The sequence below is a fragment of the Microcaecilia unicolor genome, chromosome 12 (genome assembly GCF_901765095.1).
Source record: "Microcaecilia unicolor chromosome 12, aMicUni1.1, whole genome shotgun sequence".
Classification (NCBI taxonomy): domain Eukaryota; kingdom Metazoa; phylum Chordata; class Amphibia; order Gymnophiona; family Siphonopidae; genus Microcaecilia; species Microcaecilia unicolor.
The window spans coordinates 75,934,435-75,962,117 of NC_044042.1; the positions used below are offsets into that span (position 1 = coordinate 75,934,435).

Genomic DNA, 27,683 nt, shown 5'->3' on the forward strand with positions numbered 1-27,683 from the left:
CAAGCCCCCAAGTTACACGCTGATTTGTCGTCACACTTACTGTGTGCCTTACATCACTGCTATGCCCTTCCAGATGTGCACGCACAAAGCATTAATATATTTTTATAGTGAGGTCCCCCACTCAGTTAAACCCATGCAGGACAACTGTATATAAGGCATGCTTTCATTTAGGCGCATCTGGCACATGTAACTGTAGAACAGACACCACTTATGTGCACTTATAACTAGTTGCACACCGCTTTGACCTGTGCTTTCAGTAAAGGCGGTTATGTAAATACTAATAAACCATAAAGCATTAATCTGTAAGCTCACGTCTAAGTGGCATAGAGTACAATTGATTGAAGAGGGAGCATACAAGTACTTATGAGCATGGGTGGGACATAGGAGAAGACTATCAGATGCACATGTTGATTGACAGGTGTACCCTCCCACATCTGCCATTGACTTGGCATCAGGGGCGTAGTCAGAGTTCGGCGGGAGGAGCGTCCAGAGCCCGAGGTGAGGGGGCACATTTTAGCCCCCCCTCCCGCCATTGCCAACCCCACCACCACCAACTTTGCCCCCCCCCCCCCCCCCCGCCGACAACCCTCTGGATCCCCCCTCCCGCCGCCAACCCACCGTCGTCTACCTTTGCTGGCAGGTGACCCCAACCCCCGCCAACCGAGGTCCTCTTCTTTCCGCAGAAGGAAGCCTTTTGCGGAAAGAAGAAGATCTTAGCTGGTGGGGGTTGGGGTCCCCCACCAGCAAAGGCAGGCGATGGCGGCAGGAGGGAGGTCGAGAGGGTCGTCGGCAGGGGGGGTCCAGGGCCAAATATATGGGGGCCCAGGCCCCACGTAGTTATGCCACTGCTTGGCATAAGTGGGCATGCCTTCCTTTTGGCATACTAATATAGGTTTGGACTAGTATTCTGTAGTGGAATCAGAGCACCCTGATGCTGTTATAAAATTGACACTCCCTGCGTTGCATCAGGGGTACCGAAAAGGAGTCAACAATGTACAGAATTGCCGCCATATTGAGTGGTCTGTGGGATGGCTTCAGTTCTCTCATTCACCTGCAGAGGGTGTGCTTTAGTACATTTCATATGATATCATGGGCTATAGGTGTCAATACTGCAGGTGGCCAGTTTGCAATCAGTGTAGCCATCCAGGCTAGTAATAGCCCTCTGTGATGAGGGGTCACTTAATGCAATGTTCTCTGTTACCTGATATAGGGTGTGTTTCCAGGGATGTGGAACTTAGCACCAGCATCAAAATTATTTTCACCTCTTGGGACTGGGGGGCAGATTCCTTGATATTTAGTTCTAAAAAATGAAACCCACAAAAGAAATCAAACATTAAGAACGAAACCAGTAGCATTAGCCAGATCCTAAGAAGCAAATGCCCCAAATCTATTTTTTAAAGTAATGTTCCATTCCTGACATCCTGGAAGACTTTCCTGATAATTCTGAATTTGCAGTGAAACCAGTACCAGATACTCGTAACAACCTTAGACTTAGATTCCAAGAGAAGCAAAACTTGATTAAGGTTTGACAAGAGCTTGGGTGAGAAACTCCTGAAGACTACCAAAGATGGCAAGGGGCACCGTGGGTTACTGAGTCAAGTGTTAGATGCTGCTAAAGGTGAAATGTTAAAATCAGGCTTTAGGTTTTCCCTGGGGCTTTCAATGAACTATGGCCATTTCCATTAGAACAAGCTGTTAAGAATTAAATCTAGCTAAATTCCAATCTAGGGCACAATGACACCTCACCACCTTTCTACATTATCTTCTAATGTGAAACCTCACTTTCTATTTCCTGTTGCTGAGGTGCAGAAGTAAAAAACTGAGTCCTAAGTAAACATTTCCCATGATTAACAGCTAAAACTCATGATAGTGGAATGGCATTCTTAATAGAGATTGGCTAAGGAAGCTAAGTGAACCATGAACTGTGATTTGTTTTGCTGATCAGTTCCAATTACGATCTTTCAGAACCTGAACAAGCCACCATCTTTCTCTTTACATCCAGATGAGAGCCTCAGGCAGAAGGAGAAAATGGGAACTGGCTGAGGTTACTTGTCTGCATTTCAAATCAGGAGTTCTGGACTCCTGCAATCTGTTTCTAGGTCCTAGGCCTAGTGGATGGTTGAGTTTGTCAGGTCTTATAATGTAGAACAGTAGATGCAGAATTTCACCTAAGGTACCACCAGTCATAGTTGTAGAGGCTGGGGTTAGTACGGCCACTAAACACATTCCATCGCCACTGGTCAATCAGGTATCCAAAGGGGAGGAAAGCAATCTTCTCCAGGGCCATTTTCAGGAGGTAGTTAATGTCACTCTCTGAAATACACAAGAAAGAAGACTGAAGCAGGCCAGTGAAAGGTTGCTAGGCATTACCTGTACTAACTCTGCTTGTACTGAGAAGACTTGAACAATAGACCTTTGCTTCCAAAACCGGTCTTAAGCACTGGCAGCAAGGAAGGACTCCACTAGTTGTTGGTGCCACATCAGAAGGGCACTAACAACCAGGCTTATGTTGAATGTTTCCCAGATGAACTACAGTGCATGGAGGAAGTCATACCGTTATCACTGGTGACCTTATCAAGGAGCCCAATCTTATGCAGATGCCCTGGGGTTGACACTGAAAGAGACATGACATCTCCAATGGCCTCATGAAAGCCAGGATTGGCACCACGACGAAAAGTCACAGGCTGGTCCTTATACTGTAGGTAGTACTCTACATGCCCCATCTCGTGGTGGACAGTGAAGAGCTGTTCCATTGTAACAGTGGTGCACTGCTTTATCCTAAGAAAAAAAGGGGAGATCAGAGCTTTTGAACTCATCTGAAGGGCTTCACTGCAGGGGCAATGGGCATAGGGTGTTGGTGAGAAGGGAGAAAGACAAGATAGCCTGTGAAAACTCTTTCAGTTTGTCAAAACCATTTGAAACTATGTTGTGTAAATTATTGTGCCCTGTAAAAATTTTCTTATTCTACAGGAGACGTGCCCTGCACAGTTTGGTGGAGAGCACGAGGAAGAAAAGCTGAGACACATTTTACTACCTCAACAATTAGGAATGTTTAATTCTTATATCACTAGAAACATCTACTTTTCCCACTCTTCCTAGGTGACATGCCTAGAAGGCTTTGAGGACCTTCACCAGCCTAAAGGCTGAATGGACACTGACTCTAAGACATACCATCAGCACTCCACTATAATGGCATTTGGGAGTTTGCGAGATACATGGCAAGAATACTGATGTTATTCTGTTGTAAGCTGCTTGGTACCCACCAATCTGCCTTCTGTGTCCTAAATTCTATGACCACACATCCCATTTTTTGTCACTCACCTGAAGTCCTTCCTATTGTAGAAGTCCCAGGCGGACGCATGGCATACAACCTCACGCCCATCTTTGGGTTTTTCCAACATTGACTTTTCCCAGAATTCTGGTGGCATTGGAAGCAGCCCAAGGGAGGTGAAGAAATCCTCTGAAACATTAAACATATGGACAGCGTTCCATCCCTAGAGAAGAATGCGGATAAATATAACTAAACAAATAAGAAGGATGCAGCAAAATGATTTAAAGGGGTGGTTCTAAGATGACATAAAACAACTAGGTTATGATCAAAAGGCTTGATGGACCATTGGTCTGTCCTAGTACGGCAATACTTATGTACAGGAAAGACAGTGTTCTGAAGGTCATGTCATTTTCTATTTATGGTAACTGACTGCATGGAAAGATAGTTTCAAGCTGTAAACAAAGTAGAGAGAAAGACCTTCTGAGCAGTGGCGTACCAAGGGGGGGCGGTGGGGGCGGTCCGCCCCGGGTACACGCCGCTGGGGGGGGTGCCACGCGCCTGTCGACTCTTCGTTTTCATGCTCCCTTTGCCCCGGAACAGGTTACTTCCTGTTCCAGGGCAGAGGGAGCATGAAAATGAAGAGCCGGCAGGCGCGTGGCACCCCCCCTCCCCCAGCGGCGTGCACCCAGGGGGGGGGGTTCCTTCGCCTGGGGATCGGGGGTTCTTTTGCCGGGGGGGCGTCGCGCTGTTCCGGGGGGGGGGGGCGCTGCACCCGGGGGGCAGGGCGCATCGGCGATCCGCCCCGGGTGTCAGCCCCCCTAGGAACGCCACTGCTTCTGAGGTTTCTTTCAGTCCTATCTTTTTATGGTTCTTGGGTGCAAGTCTGTCAACCAAACAGCTTTACTTGCTGCTGTATGTGATTAAACAGCTTAGCTTACATTTCTTGTCTGACACCTTCCATCTCCCAAACTAACATAAATAAATAAATAAATACATCACACACTATACAGCGCTCATGTACAGTACAGGCTCAAAACGATGCTATAATCAGTTTCGCAGCTTGCACAAAGGCCGCAAAAGATTAATGGTTCATCTTCACATGAGATCTGTTGGCCTGATATCCAGTGGGAATTAAGTGTTGGTTGCCAGGTGGCCAATGTGTAAGTCTCCCATCTGCAGTAATGGCAAAACCACCACAAAAGCAGTTACCACGTTTGTGTATTAGTTGTTACCATACACAAAACTGCATGATAACAGCCTAACACACTTTAGCAAAAGGGCCCTTTTAATAGCTATGGGGCTCTTTTACCAAGCTGCGGGAAAAAGGCAATTTTCCCCACACGCTAGGGCCCTTTTTACCGAAGTGGGTAAAAATGCCCCCAGCACACATGGCCATGCGGTAAGAGAACTCTTAAAACATGGCCATGTGATGGGGAGCCCTTACCGCCTCCCACTGAGGTGGCAATAAGGGCTCCTGCACTAACCCGGAGGCAGGGGCGTCGCCACAGGGTCCACGGTCAGGTACACTTTTCTAAAACGTTCTCTTATTTCCAACATGCCTTGATATTTTTGACCACTTTCCCTAGGAAGGAAATTTTAAAGAAGCTGCAAAATGGTGTGGTTGACATGTTAGTCCACTTGGATACATAGAAAAAAAAAGGCTAACAAACAAGTATATTTTAGGTCTTTCATTGGACTACCCATACACTTTGGAGAGGTTTATACTCCCTTCAAACCAAACCATCATCCCCAGCTGAGTTTGCGCTGACATCGAGAAGGCAATATAATGCTGAAAAGAATATTTGTTTGCATTGGCATTCGCTGGAACGTAAATAACTTTATTATGATTTGTCAGTTTATAATTGTAATGTCCATTTTGTTATGTACATGATTTTATATTGGGTTTTATTTGTGGTATGTTGACAATGCTGTTTTTTGTAAACCATTTTGAGGCAGTGGCATAGCAAGGGCGGGGCGGTGGGGGCGGTCCACCCCGGGTGCACGCCGCTGGTGGGGGGGTGTCAGCTCCGCTGGTTCCCTGCTCCCTTTGCCCCGGAACAGGTTACTTCCTGTTCCGGGGCAGAGGGAGCAGGGAACCAGCGGAACCGACACCCCCCTAGTGGCGTGCACACAGCAGGCAAGAATGCACTCGGGGGGGGGGGGCTTGGATGATGCGCCGAGGGGGGAGGTTTGATGCGCCGAGGGGGTGGGCTTGGGTGATGCGCCAAGGGAGGGTTTGATGCACCGAGGGGGGGGGGCTTGGGTGATGCACCAAGGGGGGGGGGTTGATGCGCTGGGGGGATGTCATGCTGCACCTGGGAGGGGGGTGCGCAACGGCGAACCACCCCGGGTGGCAGCTGCCCTCGCTATGCCACTGCTTTGAGGTGTTATACAATAGCGGTATATAAGAATAGTAGCTAAATAAACAATTCAGATATGTCTAACAATCTAAGGGGTTCTTTTACTAAGCTGTGGTAAAAAGTGGCCTGGGAAAAAAGGGCTTTTTATAATGGGGGCAGTAAATTTAAAAGTAGCACATGGTCATTTACTGCCCAAGCACTTACCGCCACCCACTGACCTAGTGGTAAGGGCTCACACGCTACTCGTGCGGTAAATCAGTCAGCATATGCCAATGTGGCCATGCTGCCAACTACCACTGGGAATGCCCCCCATGGTAGAAAATAGAAAAAAATAGTTTCTACTGCAGGAAACAGCACACACCAACTTCGAGGCTATCGCAGGGTGCCTACACACTACCACTGTGGTAGGGTCGATTTGGCATGCACTACTCACTCGTTAGCCCTACCACCGCTTAGTAAAATGGCCCCTAAATGCACAAGAGACTGGAATCATGCAGGTCAACATTGCTGAAGGCCTTACTTTTGCAACCATTGCATCTGTGACATCTACATTGGTTTTGCTGGGAAATGGAATCATCATATCGTATATGTTGTTCCATTGCTGAGCCCACATGTTCCCTGAAGAGAGAGAAGAACAAGCACCTGCTTTGTCAATCATTAAGTAGCAAGAGGATCTCATCTTAATCAAAAGAAATGCATCCACTACCTTCAATGTAATTCTTTCCTTGTAGAAAGTGCCTTCTACTTGTAGCTACAACCTTTTATTTTTCAAATCCTTTAAACTTACATTTTTGGTAAGTATATTTAATTGAATGTTAGTTAATGAGCTTTGGATTTAGCTCTGTTAATTTCATTTTTTAGGTCTTTCCTCTTACCCAGCAAGTGCGCGGGGATGGGACCCTTAAGGTTGATGTATTTGGGCCCATAGCGTTCATAGAGCTTTCTGCGGACGAAGGCATGAAGATTTAGATAAAGGGGCTCCAACTGGTGGTACAGTGACTCAAGATCATTCTCAAAAGTCGAGGAATCATACCAGGAACGCCAATAAGCACCGGTGTCCGAAAAGTCTGATAAATAAAAAAAAAAAGAGTATTAATGGAAATACTGCATTTCCTGAAGCTGGAATCATTGTATATGAAAACAGTTATTTCACCTGCTATTATAAATTACTCTAAAATGTGTAACCATGTTTATATTAAGAAACCCTGAATTCACAAATGACCAGAGCAAAGGTTTTTAATGGTTTGGGAGTAGTTTGTCACGTAGTTGCTCTGCACCGGTACAGATGGGCTGACCACATCGTTGAGGAGTGACTGACAGCTCCCCCTCCCACCCAGGATACTGACCTCATTTTTCTGTTCATGCCAGATATTGACTGTTTTGTAATGTGTTTGTCATCAATAAAAATGTTGAAACCCTAAAAACTTATTTTTGCCAAAATGGTTCCCTCTTGAGAAAAATAGTAGTGATCACTGTACTAAACTATCAACACTGACTAGAGTATTTCTCTCCTCTTCCATAAGAATTTCACGTCACAGAATGGCACTTTCCAACAACACTGTCATCCTTGCCTATAACTTCAGGACCATGGACAGCTCCACTAGAACATAAGAATAGCCATAGTGGGTCAGACCAATGGTCCATCTAGCCCAGTATCCTATTTCCAACAGTGGCTAATCCAGGTCACAAGTACCTGGTAGAAACCCAAATAGTAGCAACATTTCATGCTACCAGTCCCAGGGTAAGCAATGACTTCTCCATGTCTATCTCAATAGCAGACTATGGACTTTTCCTACAGGAACTTGTCCAAACCTTTTTTAAACCCAGATATCCTAACCAATGTTACTACATCCTCCGCAATGAGTTCCAGAGCTTAACTATTCATTGAGGGCCAGATTCTATATATAGCACCTAAAATTTCCACGCGGTAAAGATTTCTGCCTAAGTGCATTCTGCAAGCAGTACCTTGATTTAGGTGCGGTATATAGAATATGCTTAAGTGGAAAACCTATATACCGAACTCTTGTCCCAAACATCCAACTTTATAACACAGTTCAATCACACTTCAACATTATACTCTATTTTTTTCAACGGGGATCATCAGATTATTTCGCCAGCATTTTCCATTTGGGCACAGCGTCCCATCCACTATGGTGCTGTGTACATCTTCATAGATGTACCCGATTATGTTTTTAGGATTATTATATCTATATCTATATCTATATTTCACACACTACCATGCTCTCAGAAGTCTCAATTTTCAGTTTTCAGTTTTAAAGTACAATAACTGAGTACTTAATTTAGGCAGCAACTCTGCAAACCGGTCAAACCTCTGCCGACAAGGCTAGGTTTCGAGATTCTTCATCAGGGTAGAGGTTGCGCATGCAAACCTCTACCCTGATGAAGAATCTCGAAACCTGGCCTTGTCGGCAGAGGTTTGACCGGTTTGCAGAGTTGCTGCCTAAGTTAAGTACTCAGTTATTGTACTTTAAAACTGAAAATTGAGACTTCTGAGAGCATGATAGTGTGTGAAATATAGATATAGATGATCGTGTGTGAAATATAGATATAGATATAATAATCCTAAAAAAATAATTGGGTACATCTATGAAGATGTACACAGCACCATAGTGGATGGGACGCTGTGCCCAAATGGAAAATGCTGGCGAAATAATCTGATGATCCCCGTTGAAAAAAATAGAGTATAATGATGAAGTGTGATTGAACTGTGTTATAAAGTTGGATGTTTGGGACAAGAGTTCAGTATATTGCTAAATGGTCCCCACATCAAGACTGTGAGGTCACTTCAAATTGATTTACCTAAGTGGAAAACCTAGCACCTACAACACATGTCCATTTAGGCCAACAAGAACATAGCCTAAATCCATGCACATAGATTTACTCACAGTGGGCCATATTCTATAACTACTCGTGTAAATTTTGGAACACCCATGAAATGCCCATTTCCCCGCCCATAGCCATGCCCCTTTTGAACTACACGCATTAGAATTTAGGCGCAGTTCATTACAGAATACGGTTAGCGAGTCATGTGTGTAAATTCTAATTATTGCCAATTAGTGCTCATTATTGCTTGTTAAGTGCTGTTATCAACACTGATTAACTTGTTAAGTCAATTAAGTTATGCAGGTTGTTATAGAATTTGCCTAGATTTTGGCACGGATCTCTAGGGGTGAAAAAAGTAACAAACTTCTGCTTCTATTTACTCATGTTCTTCAGTTTATTGGTCTTTAGGGCTCTCCCTGCCTGCTTTTGGCATCAACAAAACTGCTAAAAGTCAACCTGAGATGCATTAGCAGGACTTTGTGTGGACCCCTTACCATCCATCCGGTAAGCCCAGTTGCTAAGATTCACAAATGTCTCGTACTTTGGTTTCAGGGGGATACCAGTTGCATTATGCCAGCCGTCCCATGCATAAAGCAGTTTCTTGTAATTGCGTGATTTTGCCATAATCTCAGTCAGGTCTGAGATACAGAAGATAAAAAGAGAGAGAAAGCAAAGTTTCATTACCTTAAAAATATTTGAAAGTCATAATTACCAAAAGAAAGAACTTTATATTATATTAGCTCCATTCTCTACTCATATATGATGATCTGGGAGCTCTGAGAAAATTAGTTAGTAATATAAAAACATGACAGCAGATAAAGGCCAAATGGGTCTGGCCATCCTCTGTAACCCCAAACTTTTCCTTTTCCTAAGCAATCCCACAAGCTTATCCCATGCCTTTTAAAATTCTGACATAGTCCTCAACTCCATAACCTCCACCAGGAGGCCATTCCATGCCTCCACCACCCTCTCTGTGAAATAATACTTTCTTAGATTACTCTTAAGCCTATTCCCTCTTAACTTCATCATATGCCCCCTCGTTCAAGAGCTTTCCTTCAGTTGAAAAGGGCTCATTTCCTGTACATTAATGCCCTTTAGACATTTAAACATCTTTATCATGTCTCCACTCTCCCTCCTCTCTTCCAGCGTATACATGTTGAGGTTCATAAGCCTGTCCCTATATTTTTTGTGTTCCAGACCTCTTACTAATTTTAATACATTTAATACATAATAATTTTAATAACTTTAATAAAGTTCCACAACTTATTTATTTATTATTTATTAGGATTTATTTACCGCCTTTTTGAAGGAATTCACTCAAGGCGGTATACAGTAAGAATAGATCAAGCATGAGCAGTAGGCAATTAGAGCAGTAAAAATATTCGAACAACAATACAAAGTACGGCATGGTATACTACTTGCAATGACAACACCATATGTACTAGAACATTATAATTGGTAGTGAGGGGTAAGGCAAAGTTGTAGCATATAGATGAGTAAGAAAGTAGGAAGAATTAGAAAGTAAGGCGATTGATTTGAAGAAAGTTGCACGTGAGGTCAGAGAGATGGTTAAATATTATCTCAGCTAGGGTAGGAGTGGATAAACATGTCCCGCTGCAGTATGAGCAGCCCGAGTCAATCCTTGTGTGTGTGAGTGAGACTAACAAGTTAGTTACTTCTTCCATTAGGCTTGGTTGAAGAGCCAAGCTTTCACCTGCTTCCTGAAGTAGAGGTAGTCTTGTGTTAAGTTGTAATTTATTTATTTCTCACATTTCTATACCATCTTTTCCCAAAGGCTACAAGACAGTTTACAGGAATAAAATGTGTATTCATATAAATACGGCAACATAGTAAGGAGGTTATTTTAGAAGCCCCTATTTGCCTTATAAAAATACAAGTATTTACATGTGCATATTGAATAAACATGCAAAATCCGCGACTTACACTTGCAAATGGGAAGGGGGTGTGGTTAAGTGAGGCCAAAATATACATGTCTTTTTTAGCTTATCTGCAAAACTTGGTCAGGAAATTTCAGCTGTAATCAGATCCTCACGTTCACATGTAGAGTTCTGACGAAATATTAAGACATTACTTTTAAGAAATTGTGTTTTAAGTGCTGCATAATTGTATTATGTTTGCTGTATAGGATTTATGTATTTTTGCTGTAAGAACTATGCAATTCCTGGGTATAACCAGTTTCTTATAATGGTAGCCGCTCTGAACTGTAAGGTTTGAGCAGGTTATAAGTTCTAGTATTATTCTTATTCCCCATTTCAGAAGGGGCATGCATGTTTATGAGCATCAAGATCAACTGTTGGATTTACAACTGCTCTTAGGCACATCTAGGTTTCATAAAAGTGTTCATTTTGGACAGCCCTCTATAGGAGGGATTAGGGGAAGTCAATCCCTCTTGCCTAAAATTGATTGCGGGTTCTGTACCTAATTGGGAACATAGAGACATGTAGGGTTCTAAAATGACAATCACACACGTCTATGTTCTGAAGCACCAACTTATACTTGTAAGTGCCGACTCTCAGATCTGTGTGTTGCCGAATCGCATTCATTGATGTTTCAGAGGTTGATAATTGTAAACTGGATCCTCCTGCCATATGCAACCAATGCATACATGTATCAGCAGACCTTTTTCTAGAATACTACTGGAAAATAATACGTCCTAAACTGAGGGCACCTTTTACCAAGGTGGTAAAAGGGGCCTTGTGGTGGCGTCACCGCGCGGGTTTGCCACACACCAAGGCCACCATTTACCGCGAGGGTAAAAGGCTTTTTATGTAAAGGGAAAGGAAATGGCCATGCACTAAGCAAAGGCATTGGCAGGTGGCCATTTCCTAGGGGAGCCCTTACCACCAGACACAGCCTTGGTGCTAGAAAATACATAACTATTTTCAACTGCCAAAAATGGCATGCTGTGTGAGCTGGAACTACCACCAGGAGCCCGGCAAGCCAGCAGTAGCCCCACCACACTTTGTAAAAGGGCCCCTGAATGTCTCAATTCCGATTTCTCTGTTCTGTATAAAATAGGGCTTCTTGCGTCTTCAGCAGAGCTCAGTGATCAGGAAGAATAGGGGCATGGATGTAGCCTGGTTTCAGAGTACATTACTCAGTTTCAGTTCCGATAAGGAACCACTGGTTTCAGACAATGAAGGTGCTGGATTTTGAGATTTAACTATTCACCAGGAGCATTAGTGGGAGAAGCAGAATTTGAATCTGGCTTCTCTGGTTCCCAGCTTGTTGCTCATCTAGGGGCATTAGCAGGATCTCTGCGCTATACACCCACTGAGCACTCTGTAGGGACCAGCCCTGCCTTGCTAGTTCTTCTGGGTGAATGTAGAAAGGCAATGCCTTCAAGCTAAGAGTAAATCCCCAGGATAAAGCTGTAGAAAGGCAAGTGGGTGCCTCTTTTAGTATTCAAGAACCAAATACCTCAAGCAGCCTGTTCTCTTGTACTCTTGAATGAATACATAGCCTGTCCTGACCATGCTACCTTACAAACTCAGCAAATTAGACCAAGGGAAGAGAATGAGTTGAAAACAACCTCTGTGTTTATATAATGTTTGTTGAATTCTGATACCAAGAGATTCACCATAACAGCTGTACCTGGATCTAAGGACCAGCAGTTGGTACTCTGGTTGGGAGGGCACACCTTGGATGTAGAATAGATATTGTCCATCTCACTCATGATTGTGTTGAGCTGAAAACAGGAAAACAACAAAATTCATATTTATATTCATCCTTCACCACAAATGCCAGTGTCCACTGCCTCACTAAACCAGTTCCAGTTGCTGCCAGTCTTCTCAACTACCAAGCTCCTTCCCCCACCCATTTCCACTGAATACCAATCCCCTTACCCATTCCATTTCAGTAACTACCAGTCACCTTGCCCACTCCATTACACTGAAAGCCAACCCACTTACTCATTCCATTTCAGTAAGTACCAACCTCGTTACCCTCTCCATCCCACTGAATGCCAACCCCCTTACCCACTCCATTCCTGTGAGTACCTGGCCCTTTACCCACTCAATTCCAGTGAGTACCTGTCCCCTTCTCCACTCCATTCCAGTGGGTACCAACCCCCTTACCCACTCCATTCCAGTGAGTACCTGTCCCCTTACCCACTCCATTCCAGTGAGTACCTGTCCCCTTACCCACTCCATTCCAGTGAGTCTCAGCCCACTTGTACATTCCATTCTAGTAAGTACCAGTCCTCTCAGCCACCCAATTCCTCAGCACATTTCTTGGACAGCTCTGGGACCTTGGGGGAAACTCTGCCGCAGAGTACTTTCTATATCATGGAGCATTTCCCAAAATCTTTCTTCTTTAGAATATGCTTCATGAATCACATACCTGTCTGTTTACGCTTTCCAAAAATACTAGGACAAGGGGGCATGTGATAAAGCTGCAGTGTAGTAAATTTAAAACAAATCAGAGGAAATTTTTCTTCACTCAACGCATAGTTAAACTCTGGAATTCGCTGCCAGAAAAAGTGGTTAAGGCGGTTAACTTAGCGGACTTCAAAAAAAGGTTGGACGGCTTCCTGGAGGAAAAGGCCATAGAATGTTATTGAATGGACAAGGGAATAACACACTATTTCTAAGAGGGGCAGGACAAATTGCTTGTTCTTTTGGCTGCTGTCGGTGACAGGGTGTTGGGCTCGATGGACCCTTGGTCTGTCCCAGCATGGCGATGCTTATGTACTTATGTATACCTTATTATGGCTATCTGATCTTTTGTAATGATAAAGCACTGACCGACATAGTTTCTTTTTGAAATACAGTATTAGATTTACCCTATCCTGTGAGACCTTTTCCTTCCTAACTGACACCAATATCCTCAAGCGTTTTCCCTTTTATCACCCTTCATCTCTCCATCAGTAGACCAGCATGACAGTGCCCTCCTGTGGCAAAGAGAACTTGGTGCAGTTCAGTTAGACATTAATTCCAGGGTAGCTTTTACATTTACTATTTTAAGGTCAGTTCTTGACTCTGGTTACAGTTGCATTTCCAGCCCTGGTCAGCCCAAAGAACAAGAGATCAAATGCCACCACTAGACAACGGCAATGCAAACCCACAAGAGGTCAAGACTGTTTTAAATCAGAGATGTGTGTGGGGAGAAAACTCTACTATTTTGGATCATTGGCTTAATAACACCTAGAAGAGTAGCAGACAGGTACGTGTAATCTTTTCATAGTAACATAGTAGATGACGGCAGAAAAAGACCTGCACGGTCCATCTAGTCTGCCCACGATAACTCATATGTGTATACCTTACCTTGATTTGTACCTGTCTTTTCCAGGGCACAGCCGTATAAATCTGTGCAGCAGTATTTCCCATCTCCCAACCACCAGTCCCTCCTCCCATCACCGGCTCCGGCACAGACCCCGTATAAAAAGTCTGCCCTCCCCCATCCTAGCCTCTCAACCACCAACCCCTCTTCCCCCTGCCTCCCAATTTCAGTTAAGCTTCTGTGGATCCATTCTGAAATTGGGAGGCAGGGGGAAGAGGGGTTGGTGGTTGAGAGGCTAGGATGGGGGAGGGCAGACTTTTTATACGGGGTCTGTGCCGGAGCCGGTGATGGGAGGAGGGACTGGTGGTTGGGAGATGGGAAATACTGCTGCACAGATTTATACGGCTGTGCCCTGGAAAAGACAGGTACAAATCAAGGTAAGGTATACACATATGAGTTATCGTGGGCAGACTAGATGGACCGTGCAGGTCTTTTTCTGCCGTCATCTACTATGTTACTATGAAAAGATTACACGTACCTGTCTGCTACTCTTCTAGGTGTTATTAAGCCAATGATCCAAAATAGTAGAGTTTTCTCCCCACACACATCTCTGATTTAAAACAGTCTTGACCTCTTGTGGGTTTGCATTGCCGTTGTCTAGTGGTGGCATTTGATCTCTTGTTCTTTTCAAGACTTGTAACTCTCTGGGAGGCTTTTTATTGTAAAATCACAGCATGCAGGGGTATTCGTTTACATTAGTCTCTACTCATGGCTCACTGCAAGGAAAACTGAAACAATTTTTTTTTCTGTAGATTTCCTTTCAAGTCATTTTGAACAGCTCAGCAACTTAAGCAGGCAAAGTGCCGAAACCTGAATAGCAAGTAAATGAGATTCATCAGTAGAGCTCACATGAGTGATGGAGGTCTATAATAAAGCTTCAATAATTGCCTTTCTCAAGGATGACAGACTTTTTCAGAGGACCACATTTCTTTTTTTTTTTCAGTTATGCAAACACAAATCTAAGAGCAAGACTGCAACAGAGCAAAGTGTTGCAGAGGGAGCAAAGCAGACAAGGATCAGAGACAGAAAAGAAAAAGGAGAAAACAGCAGTGAGAAAAGCTGACAGATGACAGAGGAGTAGACCAGAAGGAAAAAAAAACAGGGAAGAGATGGACTGAGGAGGGGAAAGTATGATATATAGAGAGAGAAAGAATGGAGAAGAACAGGGAAGAGAGAAACAAGGCCAAAGAAAGAGAAAGGAAATGCATATAATTCCTGAACAGAAATATCATAGTTTCTCAAGCGTAGAACATATCATTGTTAAAACAGCTTATAAACCTGAAAGTTTGGAGAAGTGTATCTAATGATGGCATCTTGGATCGCACTCACCTTTTCTCGTTCAGCTACGGGGAGGTTGGAAGGTCCCAGGATTCGGATGGAGCTAATGATTTTCTTCAGCTCAGGGTCTGAGAAGTTTTGCCAGTGGGGGTCATAGAGTTCCTTGGCTTTCTTGCCCCATGCTTCTGCAAACTCCTGCTCCTCCAGAGATGCATTGATCTGAAAGAAGTAGAAGCCATTGAAAGAGGGATTTCTGAGCTGCCAAAAACTGTTCGATTTGTGAAAAGCACCACAGTGTATATTGGTGTAAACTAGTAACCATGTGTGCTGCCAGCTAGTCAGGAAAATGTTCACAACTGTGCAAGTAAACAGTTTAAATGTGTTTTTACTTTTTGAATATCTAATCATCTTTATTAGCCTAGGGCAGATAATGAGCACCAGCGTCAGTCCCTAAGTTGCACCCACCTCACCTCCCCATATCACCCTGCCTTTTCTGTGTATTTATTTATTCTATTTTATGCATTTTCCATAGTGTCTATCAGGAACAGACAAGGGCATATCTTCCTAATGTTAGAATATGTTATAAGCAGGAGACCTGATCATGCTGCTTTAAGAAGGACAGTAACATCATTGTGTTCCCAATGGCAGACAGAGCTTGAGGAGAGGAGTGAGCAGGCTATATTTGTAGCACTGGAAGCATTTGGGTGTGCTGCCCACCTACGCCCAATGGGTCTTTTGCAAATGTAAACATTCTCCAGGTTATTAATCTTATCCAAAAGACCAAGAAGAGATAACCTCAGCCCATAGCTCGGACACTAGCCAAAGAAGCAGAGAAGTGCTCTGGAGAAGCTCGAAGAGCAAATTATCCACAAACTGGCAGTACAAGAGAGGGAGACCCTTAAACAGTTGCTAATGGTATATAGTCTGGCAAGACTATTTCCACCCAAAGCAGCCTCCTCATTAAGCTTTCAATTTGGACGATGTATATAGGATTTCTCCAAATTAAATTGGTCACACTATGACCCAGTTCCGGTTGAGAAAAGAGCTTGGCCTGCCTGCAAGGGCCTGTCCTTCAACGCCCATCTAGCCAACTAGGCAATATCAGCTCTCCCCCACCCCTAACACACACACACACAAATAACCAAACCAAATACTGTGTAGAAAGACTTGTTTATTCCTGGTGTGTCAACTGGGGAGTCCAGCCTAGAGAAGAGGAAGTCAGTGGGGACATGGCGGTAGGATACAAAATCCTCGTGTATAAACAAGCTTCCTAAGATGTTTAAATTAAGACCTTTCTCGCTTGTTCTGACTTAAATGGAAAGAATGTAAACATAAACACATAACACAGACAAACATAGTCCATTAGTACTACTTACATTATTCCACAATTCATGGGTATTCACTGTCAGGGCTAAAGGTTATATGTAAACAAATGGGCTTGTCACCGAGCCAGTCTAGCTCAATTTATAATCATGTCCTTGAAAAAAAAAGAGGGTGAGGGCTTCAGGAAATTTATCATTAACAGCAAATTTAGACATTTATTTTACCTGTTCACAAAAGTGAAACAGCAAATAGAAAATCCCGATCATGATTTTGGAAGTGCAGGGTACCCTATGGGTTCTGGAGATGGGACCAGTGTGGTCTTAAGAGCTTGTGACTCACCCACATATTGGTCATTCTTATGCTGATCCAAGGAAAAGATGTCACCAGCTCCAGAAATTCAAGATTTCAGTCTAAATGCACTTACTAGTTAAGCTCCAAGAGGTGAATTAGCAGCATCTGGTTGAAAATTTGTCATGAAATACTTTTGTACAGAGAAGCAACTTTTTTTACTGTCAAGTTCTTTTTTTAAGCTTTTCAGCTCAAGGGAAGGTTCCATTCATTTGTCTGTCTGTCTATCTGAAGACACAATGACTTCGGTGAAACATCATTGGTCAGATCCATGTTTACCATCAGATGGGGAATGTACAGGATGGACCTAGTGCCTGCCCTGTTGAAAATAACTTTGATCCAATAAAGCTGAAGTCTTCTTTTTTTTATTTTCAACTGTTTATTTTTACAAACAAAGGTGCCAAAAAACAAATACTAATACAATATAAAATTGTAAAAAAAAACCCCAAAAGTCCCGGGTCTAACAAATGCAATACATAGTCCCTTTTTACAAAGATGAAAATTCAATCCTCCTTGTGTATCAACCTATTCACAAAACAAATCTAACGGAGCCCGGATTTTTTTAAACACTGAAAACCTCCATCTGTTAACGTCGTACTTCCCAGTGAGAAACATGGTATTCTACTATCTATTCATAGACAAGACTGTATTGTCTTTCTACTCAGACAATATAGACCGTATAGCTATGGCCATAAGTAAATCAAATAGCTTTGCCTTCTCCTTACTAAATAAATGAGATAAAGTGACTGCTCACAACGCAAGAAACCTTGTACTTAAGCTTAGCATGAATTCCTAATACATTTATGATTCTATCCCATACTGGTACCCAAAATTATTTTATAGGCAAATAGCACGAGATAGAGTTCCCACAGCAGAACTACAAGACCGGCATTTATTAGAACCACCAGCCCCCAGTTTTGCAACTTCGGAAGGGGTTCATAAGGCTCTGTGAGCCAAATAATACAGAGACTGAGTGACCACTGCTGATAGTGACGGCCTGTACACTTTATTCCAAAAGGTTTCCCCACATGGCTCAGGAAGACCCTCTAAACCAACTATATATATATACTCTCCTACCTAGTGTGGGAAGCCAGAAGGGAAAAAAACTGGCATTTTCTATCCCTTTGGTCCTTGCATGCTAGTTTTGAGCGATATACGTCTTCAGGGTTGGGCAGGTCTGCAAATGTCCAGATCAAGGGGGCTAGGACAAGAGGCCCAAAGCCATGAGCCCAGCCAATTCCTGACACTATCTGTTGTTTGATATCCTTTGTCTGTCAGATGGCTGATATTTAAAATATATCTCACCCACTGAAGTCTTGTGGTCTCTTTTTTCACGCATAACACGGAGCGCATGACTTGTTTTTACTCATTAACGATGACAACAAGTCCGCTCTTTTTATAACACAAGAGCCCTTGGTTGTAGTCCACACTCCACATTATGCAAATATTATGTTTCAATTACTTACACATAGCTCTTTAAATATAACTGTTTAGAGCCATTGCCACCTGATAAAACCATTTGCCTTGAGTACATTTAACATCCTTAATTTTCAATAAACTTCACTATTACGATTTGTCAGGTTTTTACAATTTAATCTATATTGGTTGCGATGCCTCTCTTATAATATTTCTTTGTCTAATGTGAGACCATATGTGAGACCTTTATTTTAGATTAGAAGCTTCTATTGTCCCGTTCCGGGCCCTTACCGGGAAGCCCCCAGCGGGGGGCGAAGACCGACGGAGGCCGCGGGATCCAGAGCGGCGAAGACCAGCCGCCGACGGGGCCGGCGCTGCCGCGGGTCGCTCCGAGACCGGCGATCCGCTGGAGCAAGCGCCGGTCTCGGAGGAGGGGAGGCGCCGGCCAAGATGGCGGCGCCGGCGTCTCCCTCGATGGAGCAGACCAGAGAGCCAGCCCCACCTCCTCGCGCCGGATTGGCGCTCGAACAAAGAGACCCCGCCCGCCGGGCCAGCTGGCCAATCCCAGCCTCCCTTGCCTGGCTAGGCCGGAGGGATTGGTTCCAGCTGATCCCAGGGGCCGGCGGGCGGGGGATTTAAACGACGAAACGGAAGGGGACCAATGCTTCCGTTTCGTTCGTCAGAAGCCGACACCGTGGATCCCGGAGTGTTGCCACTTCCAGAGACTGTGTTCCTTCAGTGTGCATCTTCAGCTAGCCGTCCTGCTAGCCTTCCTTCAGTGTGCATCTTCAGCTAGCCGTCCTGCTAGCCTTCCTTCAGTGTGTATTGTCTGCTAGCCGTCCTGCTAGCCTTCCTTCGGTGGTGTATTGTCTGCTAGCCGTCCTGCTAGCCCTCCTGCGGAGACCGTGACTTCTGCTAGCCGTCCTGCTAGCCACCTCCAGAGACAGTGTTGTATCTCCTGCTAGCCGTCCTGCTAGCCCTCCTGCTGAGACCGTGACTTCTGCTAGCCGTCCTGCTAGCCACGTCCAGAGACAGTGTTGTATCCCCTGCTAGCCGTCCTGCTAGCCCTCCTGCGGAGACAGTGACTTCTGCTAGCCGTCCTGCTAGCCACCGCCAGAGACTGTGTTCCGTTTCAGCTAGCTGCCCTGCTAGCCTTTCCTTCAGTGTTGTGCCTTCAGCTAGCCGTCCTGCTAGCCCTCTTTTCAGAGACTGCGACTTTTGCTAGCCGTCCGGCTAGCTCTCTCCCATAGTCAGTGCTACGGGCTGGCCGCCCTTGCCAGCTATCCTCCAGTGACTGTTCCCTCTCGGAGAGCTAGCCGCCTCTGCTAGTCCTCCCTTAAGGACTGCGTCTGATTACCATCCAGGTCAGCCCTCACCCCGCGGTTCCGGCAGTCCTGCTGGCCGCCTGCAGCTGAGGGCTCAACCCTCGGTGAACGGCGGTCGCCGCGGGTGAAGATTCGGGGTGCTCGGCTGTCCTCTGGGGCCTTGCGGGGCCTTAGGGAACTTGAGAGCTCACCAACAGAGACAGTACAGGACATCTATACATATTGATTTGTGTTGTCATATTTTAATTCAATACATTTGTCCATTAGATATTTCAAGTGGATGATTTTATACAGTACAAGAGGTATTTATATATTTTATACATGTGTGTTCTTTTTGGAGATTTTGCTTATACAGCGATGTTATTTTCCGATTGGGAAATTGTATTAAAGTTTGGTCTTATCTTTTTATTACTTTTACAATATCTTGTAAAACTGTGTCAAAGATTATTATTATTTTCATTTTTTTATGATATAAGTTGGTTTGAACATTTTTGATTTAATATGTACCATTCATTATCTTTTTTTATGATCTCTTGGAACAGACTCCTGATGCAGGCCTAGTCAGCCGAAACACAGCTGTGTCGAGTCTTGTTTACCCTTTAATAAACAGTTTTAATCATCTGGAATGTCGTCCACTGATTTTTGAGTCATCTTCGCTGTACTGCTATATACTGTATATTCTTGCAGAGATTTGTTTCTTCTGTGTACACATAGATGGCCAATGACACCATACCGCTTGTCTATAGTTTGGAGAATTCCAGGAATCTCGGTGAACTAATAAGACATGACCCTGCCACTTCGTAACTCACACACTTGCTCTCCTTTTTCTACCACCAGGAGACATTTTTAATGCTTTTATAGATTTTCTTTGTATTTATTTTCTAAATGCATTTGCTATTTGAGTTGGTCACTAGCACACACATCCAAGGTGAATTTCGCTATTTTGTTCTCTTAAGTGCCCTATTGTGTGCCCTACACAGAACAATTACTTTGGGGGTTACACAGAAAAAAATATATATCCAATTTAGTATTAGTGGTGGGCTATGGGCTGACTTCCCAGTGAAATATGTCTTCCAACCTGCACTAGTTGCATTTGAGAATTTAACGCTACATGGCCAGGCTGTAGATGGCTGTACTGCCCCAAGCAGTCCTTATAAAGACAAAATGCAGGCCTGAGTTACAGTTCCAAAAGTTGAAGGTTTCCTAGTAACCTTTTATTTCTGAGCCTCAAGTTTTGAGTTGTGAGTGTTCCTGACTGGAAATGTGTGGGTTCAGCTCCCACTGCAGATCCTTGTGACTCTGGCTAAGTTATTTAACCCTCCACTGCCCCAGGTACAAATAAGTACCTGTATGAACTATATAAACCACTTTGAAAGTAGTTGCAAAAAAAACACAGAAAGGCAGTATATTAAGTGGAGATGAAAACGGTAACAGAATTCAAACATGCGTGGGATAAACATAAAGGAATCCTGTTCAGAAGAAATGGATCCTCAGGAGCTTAGCCGAGATTGGATAACAGAGCCGGTAGTGGGAGGCGGGGCTGGTGGTTGGGAGGCGGGGATAGTGCTGGGCAGACTTATATGGTCTGTGCCAGAGCCGATGGTGAGAGGCGGGGATAGTGCTGGGCAGACTTGTACAGTCTGCGCCCTGAAAAAGACAGGTACAAATCAAGGTAAGGTATTCACAAAAAAGTGGCACATTTCTTGGGCAGACTGGATGGACCGTGCAGGTCTTTTTCTGCCGTCATCTACTATGTCACTATGTAAGTCCCATTTCCCCTTCGTAGTGATAGGGTGAATCGGATTGGTGGAGGGGTAGCACTGGGAAAAGACCAAGGGTCCATCGAGCCCAGCATCCTGTCCACGACAGCGGCCAATCCAGGCCAAGTGCACCTGGCAAGCTTCCCAAATGTACAAACATTCTATACATGTTATTCCTGGAATTGTGGATTTTTCCCAAGTCCATTTAGTAGCGGTTTATGGACTTGTCCTTTAGGAAACCATCTAACCTCTTTTTAAACTCTGTTAAGCTAACCGCCTTCACTACGTTCTCCAGCAACGAATTCCAGAGTTTAATTATGCGTTGGGTGAAGAAATATTTTCTCCAATTTGTTTTAAATTTACTACACTGTAATTTCATCGCATGCCCCCTAGTCCTAGTATTTTTGGAAAGCGTGAACAGACGCTTCACATCCATCTGTTCCATTCCACTCATTATTTTATATACCTCTATCATGTCTCCCCTCAGCTGTCTCTTCTCCAAGCTGAAAAGCCCTAGCCTCCTTAGTCTTTCTTCATAGAGAAGTCGTCCCATGCCCGCTATCATTTTAGTCGCCCTTCACTGCACCTTTTTCAATTCTACTATATCTTTCTTGAGATGCGGCAACCAGAATTGAACACAATACTCAAGGTGCAGTCTCATGCGTATTCATTATGAATATCTTGAAAACCAAACCGGCTGGCTTATCCCAAGGACTGGGTTCAGAACGCCACTCGATCTACACCAGGTGAAATGGTGACAAACTATGATTCAGTGAACCTGCTGTTGCTAGACGTGGATGATGCTACGGAACTGGCAGAAGCCTTCATGAGTCTCAGTCCTGAGCAGGGAGCTCCCAAGCGGAGGAGAGCATCTGTGGCAGATCTACTGGGCACAAAAGAGGAAAATAAGAACCAATGGTCTATCTAGCCCAGTATCCTGTTTCCAACAGTGGCCAAGCCAGGTCACAAGTACCTGGCAGAAACCCAAATAGTAGAAACATTCCATGCTACCAATCCCAGTGCAAACAGTGCCTTCTCTCGTGTTCATCTCAATAACAGACTAAGGACTTTTCCTCCGGGAACTTGTCCAAACCTTTTTTAAACCCAGATATGCTAACCACTGTTATCACATCCTCCGACGAGTTATATATTGTTTACCCCTCTAGTCTTTGTACTTTTTCAAAGAGCGAAAAATGGATTCACTTTTACCCGTTCTACACCACTCAGGATTTTGTAGACTTTAATCATACCTCCCCTCAGCCATCTCTTTTCCAAGCTGAAGAGTCCTAACCTCTTTAGCCTTTCCTTATATGAGAGGAGTTCCATCCCCTTTATCATTAATTACCAGTCAGAACTGCTGTCGGCTATTGTCCAACAATGCCCTGGCCCCAGTGAAGTCTGCTGTCTCTGCACTGTGTGAATCTCCATAGAAAGCTTCACTTGGGGGGGGGGGGGGGGTTGGACATTAATCTCAGGTATGAAGCAGCCCCCTACCTAGAGATTGTGTCTCTCAGCTCTATTCTTACATAGCTGAGACTTCTAACAAGTTCAATAGTCAGGATATTTCACTGGGCAACCATGAAAAGTGTCTGCAGTCCTGTAAAAGTCATTTTTCACTTTACAAACGACTATTGCTGAGCGTTGCCCAGGGCAACTTGTGTTGTGATTAATGAGTATAGGGATAAGTTTTGCTCTCATTAAAGACAAGCCACATGCATAGCAGCAATGATGAGAATTCGGGGAAACGGCACAATTAAAAAATAGCGATGCTTTATTCATTTTCCTAAGGCTAGTTTGTTAAAATAATTTTTGAACCAGTGTATAAATAAGTCTCCCTCAAGGAGTGACACGGCTGCACATACTGCGGAAGGACATGTTTATCCACTCCTACCCTAGCAGAGATTACATTTAATCATCTCTCTGACCTCATGTCAAACTGTCTTTAAATTAGTCACCTTATTTTCTAACTCCTCTTACTCTCTTACCTATCTATATGTTCCATCTTTACTTATACCCTACGCTATCTATTAAAATGTTCTATTACATATTGTGTTGATATTGTAAGTAGTATACTATCAAGCTCATTTTCAAAGCACTTAGCCTCCCAAAGTTCCATAGAAACCTATGGAACTTAGCCTCCCAAAGTGCTTTGAAAATATGCCTCTATGCCATACTTTGTATTGATAATTGAATATTTTTACTGCTGTAATTGTCTATTGCTTATATTTGATTTATTCTTACTGTATATCGCCTTGAGTGAATTCCTTCAAAAAGGCGGTAAATAAATCCTAATAAATAAATTATATGCATGACTGAGACCATGAAACAGCAGCTAGGCACACAGTGTAAACTTGGCATGTATTATCAGTTGTCCCTGGATTCTATATAGGTCACCCAAATTTGGGCATGGATCCCAGATGTACATGCAAACCAATTAGTCAATTAGGTGCTGAGTTAATTGGTACTTAATTGGCACCAATTTGGCTTTGCACATACATCTGTCCTAGTTGCTATTCTATAACGTCCGCGCCTAAATTTCATAGTGCGCAACTCATAAGAGGGTGTGGCCACAGGAGGGGCATGGACAGGTCAGGGTGTTGGTGTTCCTAGAAATTAGGTGGGATGTTATCTCTATATAATAATTTGTAACCCTGCTTCCCTGGATGGCTGGCTGGCTGGGGTCATAACAGCATGCTAACAACACCACGCCTCCAGGTTCCCTTCCCTCTCAGTGTCCCGCCCTCGCATAAAGACAACATGACGTCAGAGGAGGGCGGGACACTGAGAGGGAAGTCAAGGGAAGGCTGGATTTGACGCGAGCCCAGCCTGCTGCCGCTGCCACCTCAGGTAAGATGAACGGCTTAAAGGCAGGGCGGCAGGAAGCACAGAGTCACTGGCCATGGATGAGAGGGAATGGCAGGGGAGGGGAGGAGAATCACGGGACAAAGGGGAGGCCAGAATCGCGGAACACGGAGGGGAGGGGAGGGCAGGGCAGAGGAGAATCGCTGGACATGGAGGGGAGGCCAGAATCGCGGGACATGGAGGGGAAGGCAGCGCAGAGGAGAATCGCGGGACACGGAGGGGAGGCCAGAGTAACGGGACACGGAGGGGAGGGCAGGGCAGACTCTGCCCGGCAGAGGCGAATCGCGGGACATGGAGGGAAGGCCAGAATCGTGGAACACGGAGGGGAGGGCAGGGCAGAGGAGAATTGCGGGACACGGAGGGGAGGCCAGAATCGCAGGACATGGAGGGGAGGGCAGAGGAGAATCGCTGGACACGGAGGGGAGGGCAGGGCAGAGGAGAATCGCTGGACACGGAGGGGAGGCCAGAATCGCGGGACACGAAGGGGAGGGCAGGGCAGAGGAGAATTGCGGGATACACAATGGGCCATATTCTATAACTACACACATAAATTTCAGAACACCCTCAAAATGCCCATTTCTCCACCCATAACCACGCCCCTTTTGAACTGCGCATATTAGAATACACTTAGGGATTTGTGTGCGTAAATTCTAATTAGTGCTCATTATTGCATGTTAAGTGCTGTTTTCATAGTAACATAGTAAATGACAGCAGATAAAGACCTGAATGGCCCATCCAATCTGCCCAACAGTCACACTCATTAACAATTCATGATTAAATCAACAATGAATGTGATATTATATACTTTATCGCGAGTCTTTCTTTGGTGTTTCTGGGACATAGGCCGTAGAAATCCACCCTTTTCTATCCTTATGTTCCACCTACTGGAGTTGCCATCAAAGCTCACTCTAGCCTATCAAATACGTCTTGTCGTTTGCGGGACCCAAACCGTAAAAGTCTGCCCAGCACTGTCCTCGGTTCCAGCTACTGAAATTGCCGTTGAAGCCCTTTCCAGCCTATCCTAAACTGGACTGCCATATACACACACCAACCTACAATGTCTGCCTGGCACCGGCCTTAGTTCTTCACAGCCAGAGTAGCCGTCCAAGTATCACTCACACATCCATCCCCTGCAGCCATTTAAGAGTTTTTTTTATGTATTTTTGTTTTCTACCATTTCTTTTCTAAAAACAGGGTTCCTTTGTGTTTATCCCACACCTTTTTGAATTCCGTCACTGTTTTGTCTCTACCACCTCCCTCGGGAGGGAATTCCAAGCATTGACCACCCTCTCTGTGAAAAAGAATTTCCTGATATTACTCCTAAGTGTACCACCCCACAACCTCAGCTCATGTCCTCTAGTTTTATCATTTCCCCTTCTCTGGAAGAGATTTGTTTCTATATTAATACCTTTCCAAGCATTTAAACATCTGTATCATATCTCCCCTATCCCTTCTTTTCTCTAGGCTATACATATTTAGCTCTTCTAGTCTCCTCTCATATGTCTTATGGCACAAGCCCCATATCATTTTTGTAGCCTTCCTCTGGACCACTTCTAGTCTTTTTTATATCCTTAGCTATATACGGCCTCCAAAACTGAACACAATAATCCCGCTGGGGCCTCACCAATGACTTGTACAGGTGCATTAACACCTCCTTTCTTCTGCTGGTTACTCCTCTCTTGATGCAACCTAGCATCCTTCTGGCTACGGCCACTACTTTGTCACACTGTTTTTTCGCTTTAAGGTCCTCGGATACCAACACCCCAAGGTCTCTCTCTCCCCGTCTGTGCATATCAGCCTCTCACCTCTTAGGACAAACAGCTCCCTTGGGTTTCTATTCCCCAAATGCATCACTTTGCACTTTTTTGCATTAAATTTTAATTGCCAAACGTTACGACTATTCTTCTAACTTTTGAAGATCCCTTTTCATGCTTTCCACTCCCCTTCAGGGTGTCCACTCTGTTATAAATCTTGGTATCAACATTGATTAGCTTGTTAAGCCCATTAAGTTATGTACATAAGCCAATTAAGAATATGCTTAAGTTTCGGCATGGAACACCTAGGCGCACTATATAGAATCCGGCAATTAGTGTGGATCTTAATGGCACCTAACTCTGGGCACCATTTACTGAATCCGGCCCTCAATGTGTAACCACAAGTGGCCATACTCATGGGCACAGTATGGGCGAATGATGGCTGTTCCACCTAGCATTGCAAGGCATGCCAGCCATTGACTTAGCATAAGCTGTCAGGCCTAGCTTTTGGTGTACCAAATTGCACTTGTACTAGTTTCTATAATAGTTTAGGTGTGCTGCAATGCTATTATCCAATTGGCACTACACACACCTGTGAAGAAACAGTGTGTTTTAAGCCTGTAAAATGTAATGGATATTTTCTTGCATTGATTATGTTCAGAAGTGTATTTCTCCTATTTGGCCAGCAAATGGTGTTTCTTTGCTGTAAAGCTTTTACAGAGAACTGAGTGTTTTTTCTTTAGTTTGACACAAACAGGAAACAAGAAAAAGTATATATCTGAAATCTTGTTAACTGGGCTCTGATTAGCCCAGGTGCTCATCTTATTTGGACTTTACTGGTTTTGAGTTCAGTTTCAGCCCAGGAGAAGAGAGAGAGAGAGAGAGAGAGAGAGAGAGAGAGAGCTCTTTACTGAAGCCCTGTAAAAAAACAGTTATATTTGATAACTGGTGAACAGTTATATATGTCCTGATCTCCCCAGGTACTTTCTAGGAAGTATGCAAATGTTTAGTTAGTTTTCTAATTGATCCATTTTTCAGTTACTTGATACTGTTTGCTACGTGTACGTTTTTTGTCCACTTTTCCAAATCCTGAGAATAAACACATTTGTTCGTTCTGCCTGTCTGGACTGATAAAGAATCCTGGTGGTTTGTGTGTTGGGTCTCTGAGTGCTTTCTGGGAACTGTGGGACCACTGGGAGTGTGGCTCCTGTAACCTAGAAATCACTGGAGATAATTTGAGAGCAGGAGACTCGCCCAGAGGTGGTTGCGAGCCAGTCAGTGGGAGGAGGATGGTAGTGTAGAGCACGAGCGGCAGGTGCAGGCAGACCTGAGCTGTGCCGGGGATAGACCCTCTAAGTGGCCTAGGCGGGTGGCTAGGCATTTCATGACAGCACCCCATTGCGGTGACTTAATTTAAGTAACACCAACAGCAAAGGTGACAAACAATCCCAAACCAAGAGGTGTGGCGTAGATCCTTTATTAGTTGGTAAAACAAGACTCAGCAAGAGTCAGGATTTGGCCACTAGGCCTTCATCAGGAGTCTGTACCAAACTCTTTATAAATCTAAAGGTGGTATTGTGGATATAAGCGCACTGAGAGAACACTGGTGTCGGCTGAACTAATGTCACATGTGACCCACACCATATAAGCAATAAAGCACAGAAAAATGCACCAATATCACACACGCAGCACCGTGCGATATTGACGCATTTTTCTGTGCTTTATTGCTTATATGGTGTGCCGCACCCGAGATTTGATTCGTGTTGAGTCTTATTTTACCAACTAATAAAGGATATATGCCACACCTCTTGGTTTGGGACTGTTTGATTGCCACCTCTGCT

General features: G+C 44.2%; 1 protein-coding gene across 1 annotated transcript in view; it reads right to left on the reverse strand.

The window, feature by feature from the left end:
* ACE (angiotensin I converting enzyme) overlaps window positions 1-27,683 on the reverse strand; it is an 87,848-nt gene that overhangs the window by 42,693 nt on the left and 17,472 nt on the right. The window contains exons 2-10 of the mRNA XM_030221319.1: window positions 15,106-15,273; window positions 12,091-12,184; window positions 8,970-9,113; window positions 6,507-6,698; window positions 6,152-6,249; window positions 3,322-3,494; window positions 2,555-2,778; window positions 2,169-2,313; window positions 1,202-1,300 (exon numbers count right to left, since the gene is read on the reverse strand). Coding sequence (XP_030077179.1) covers window positions 1,202-1,300; window positions 2,169-2,313; window positions 2,555-2,778; window positions 3,322-3,494; window positions 6,152-6,249; window positions 6,507-6,698; window positions 8,970-9,113; window positions 12,091-12,184; window positions 15,106-15,273 — 1,337 coding nt within the window. The remainder of the gene's footprint in view (window positions 1-1,201; window positions 1,301-2,168; window positions 2,314-2,554; window positions 2,779-3,321; window positions 3,495-6,151; window positions 6,250-6,506; window positions 6,699-8,969; window positions 9,114-12,090; window positions 12,185-15,105; window positions 15,274-27,683) is intronic.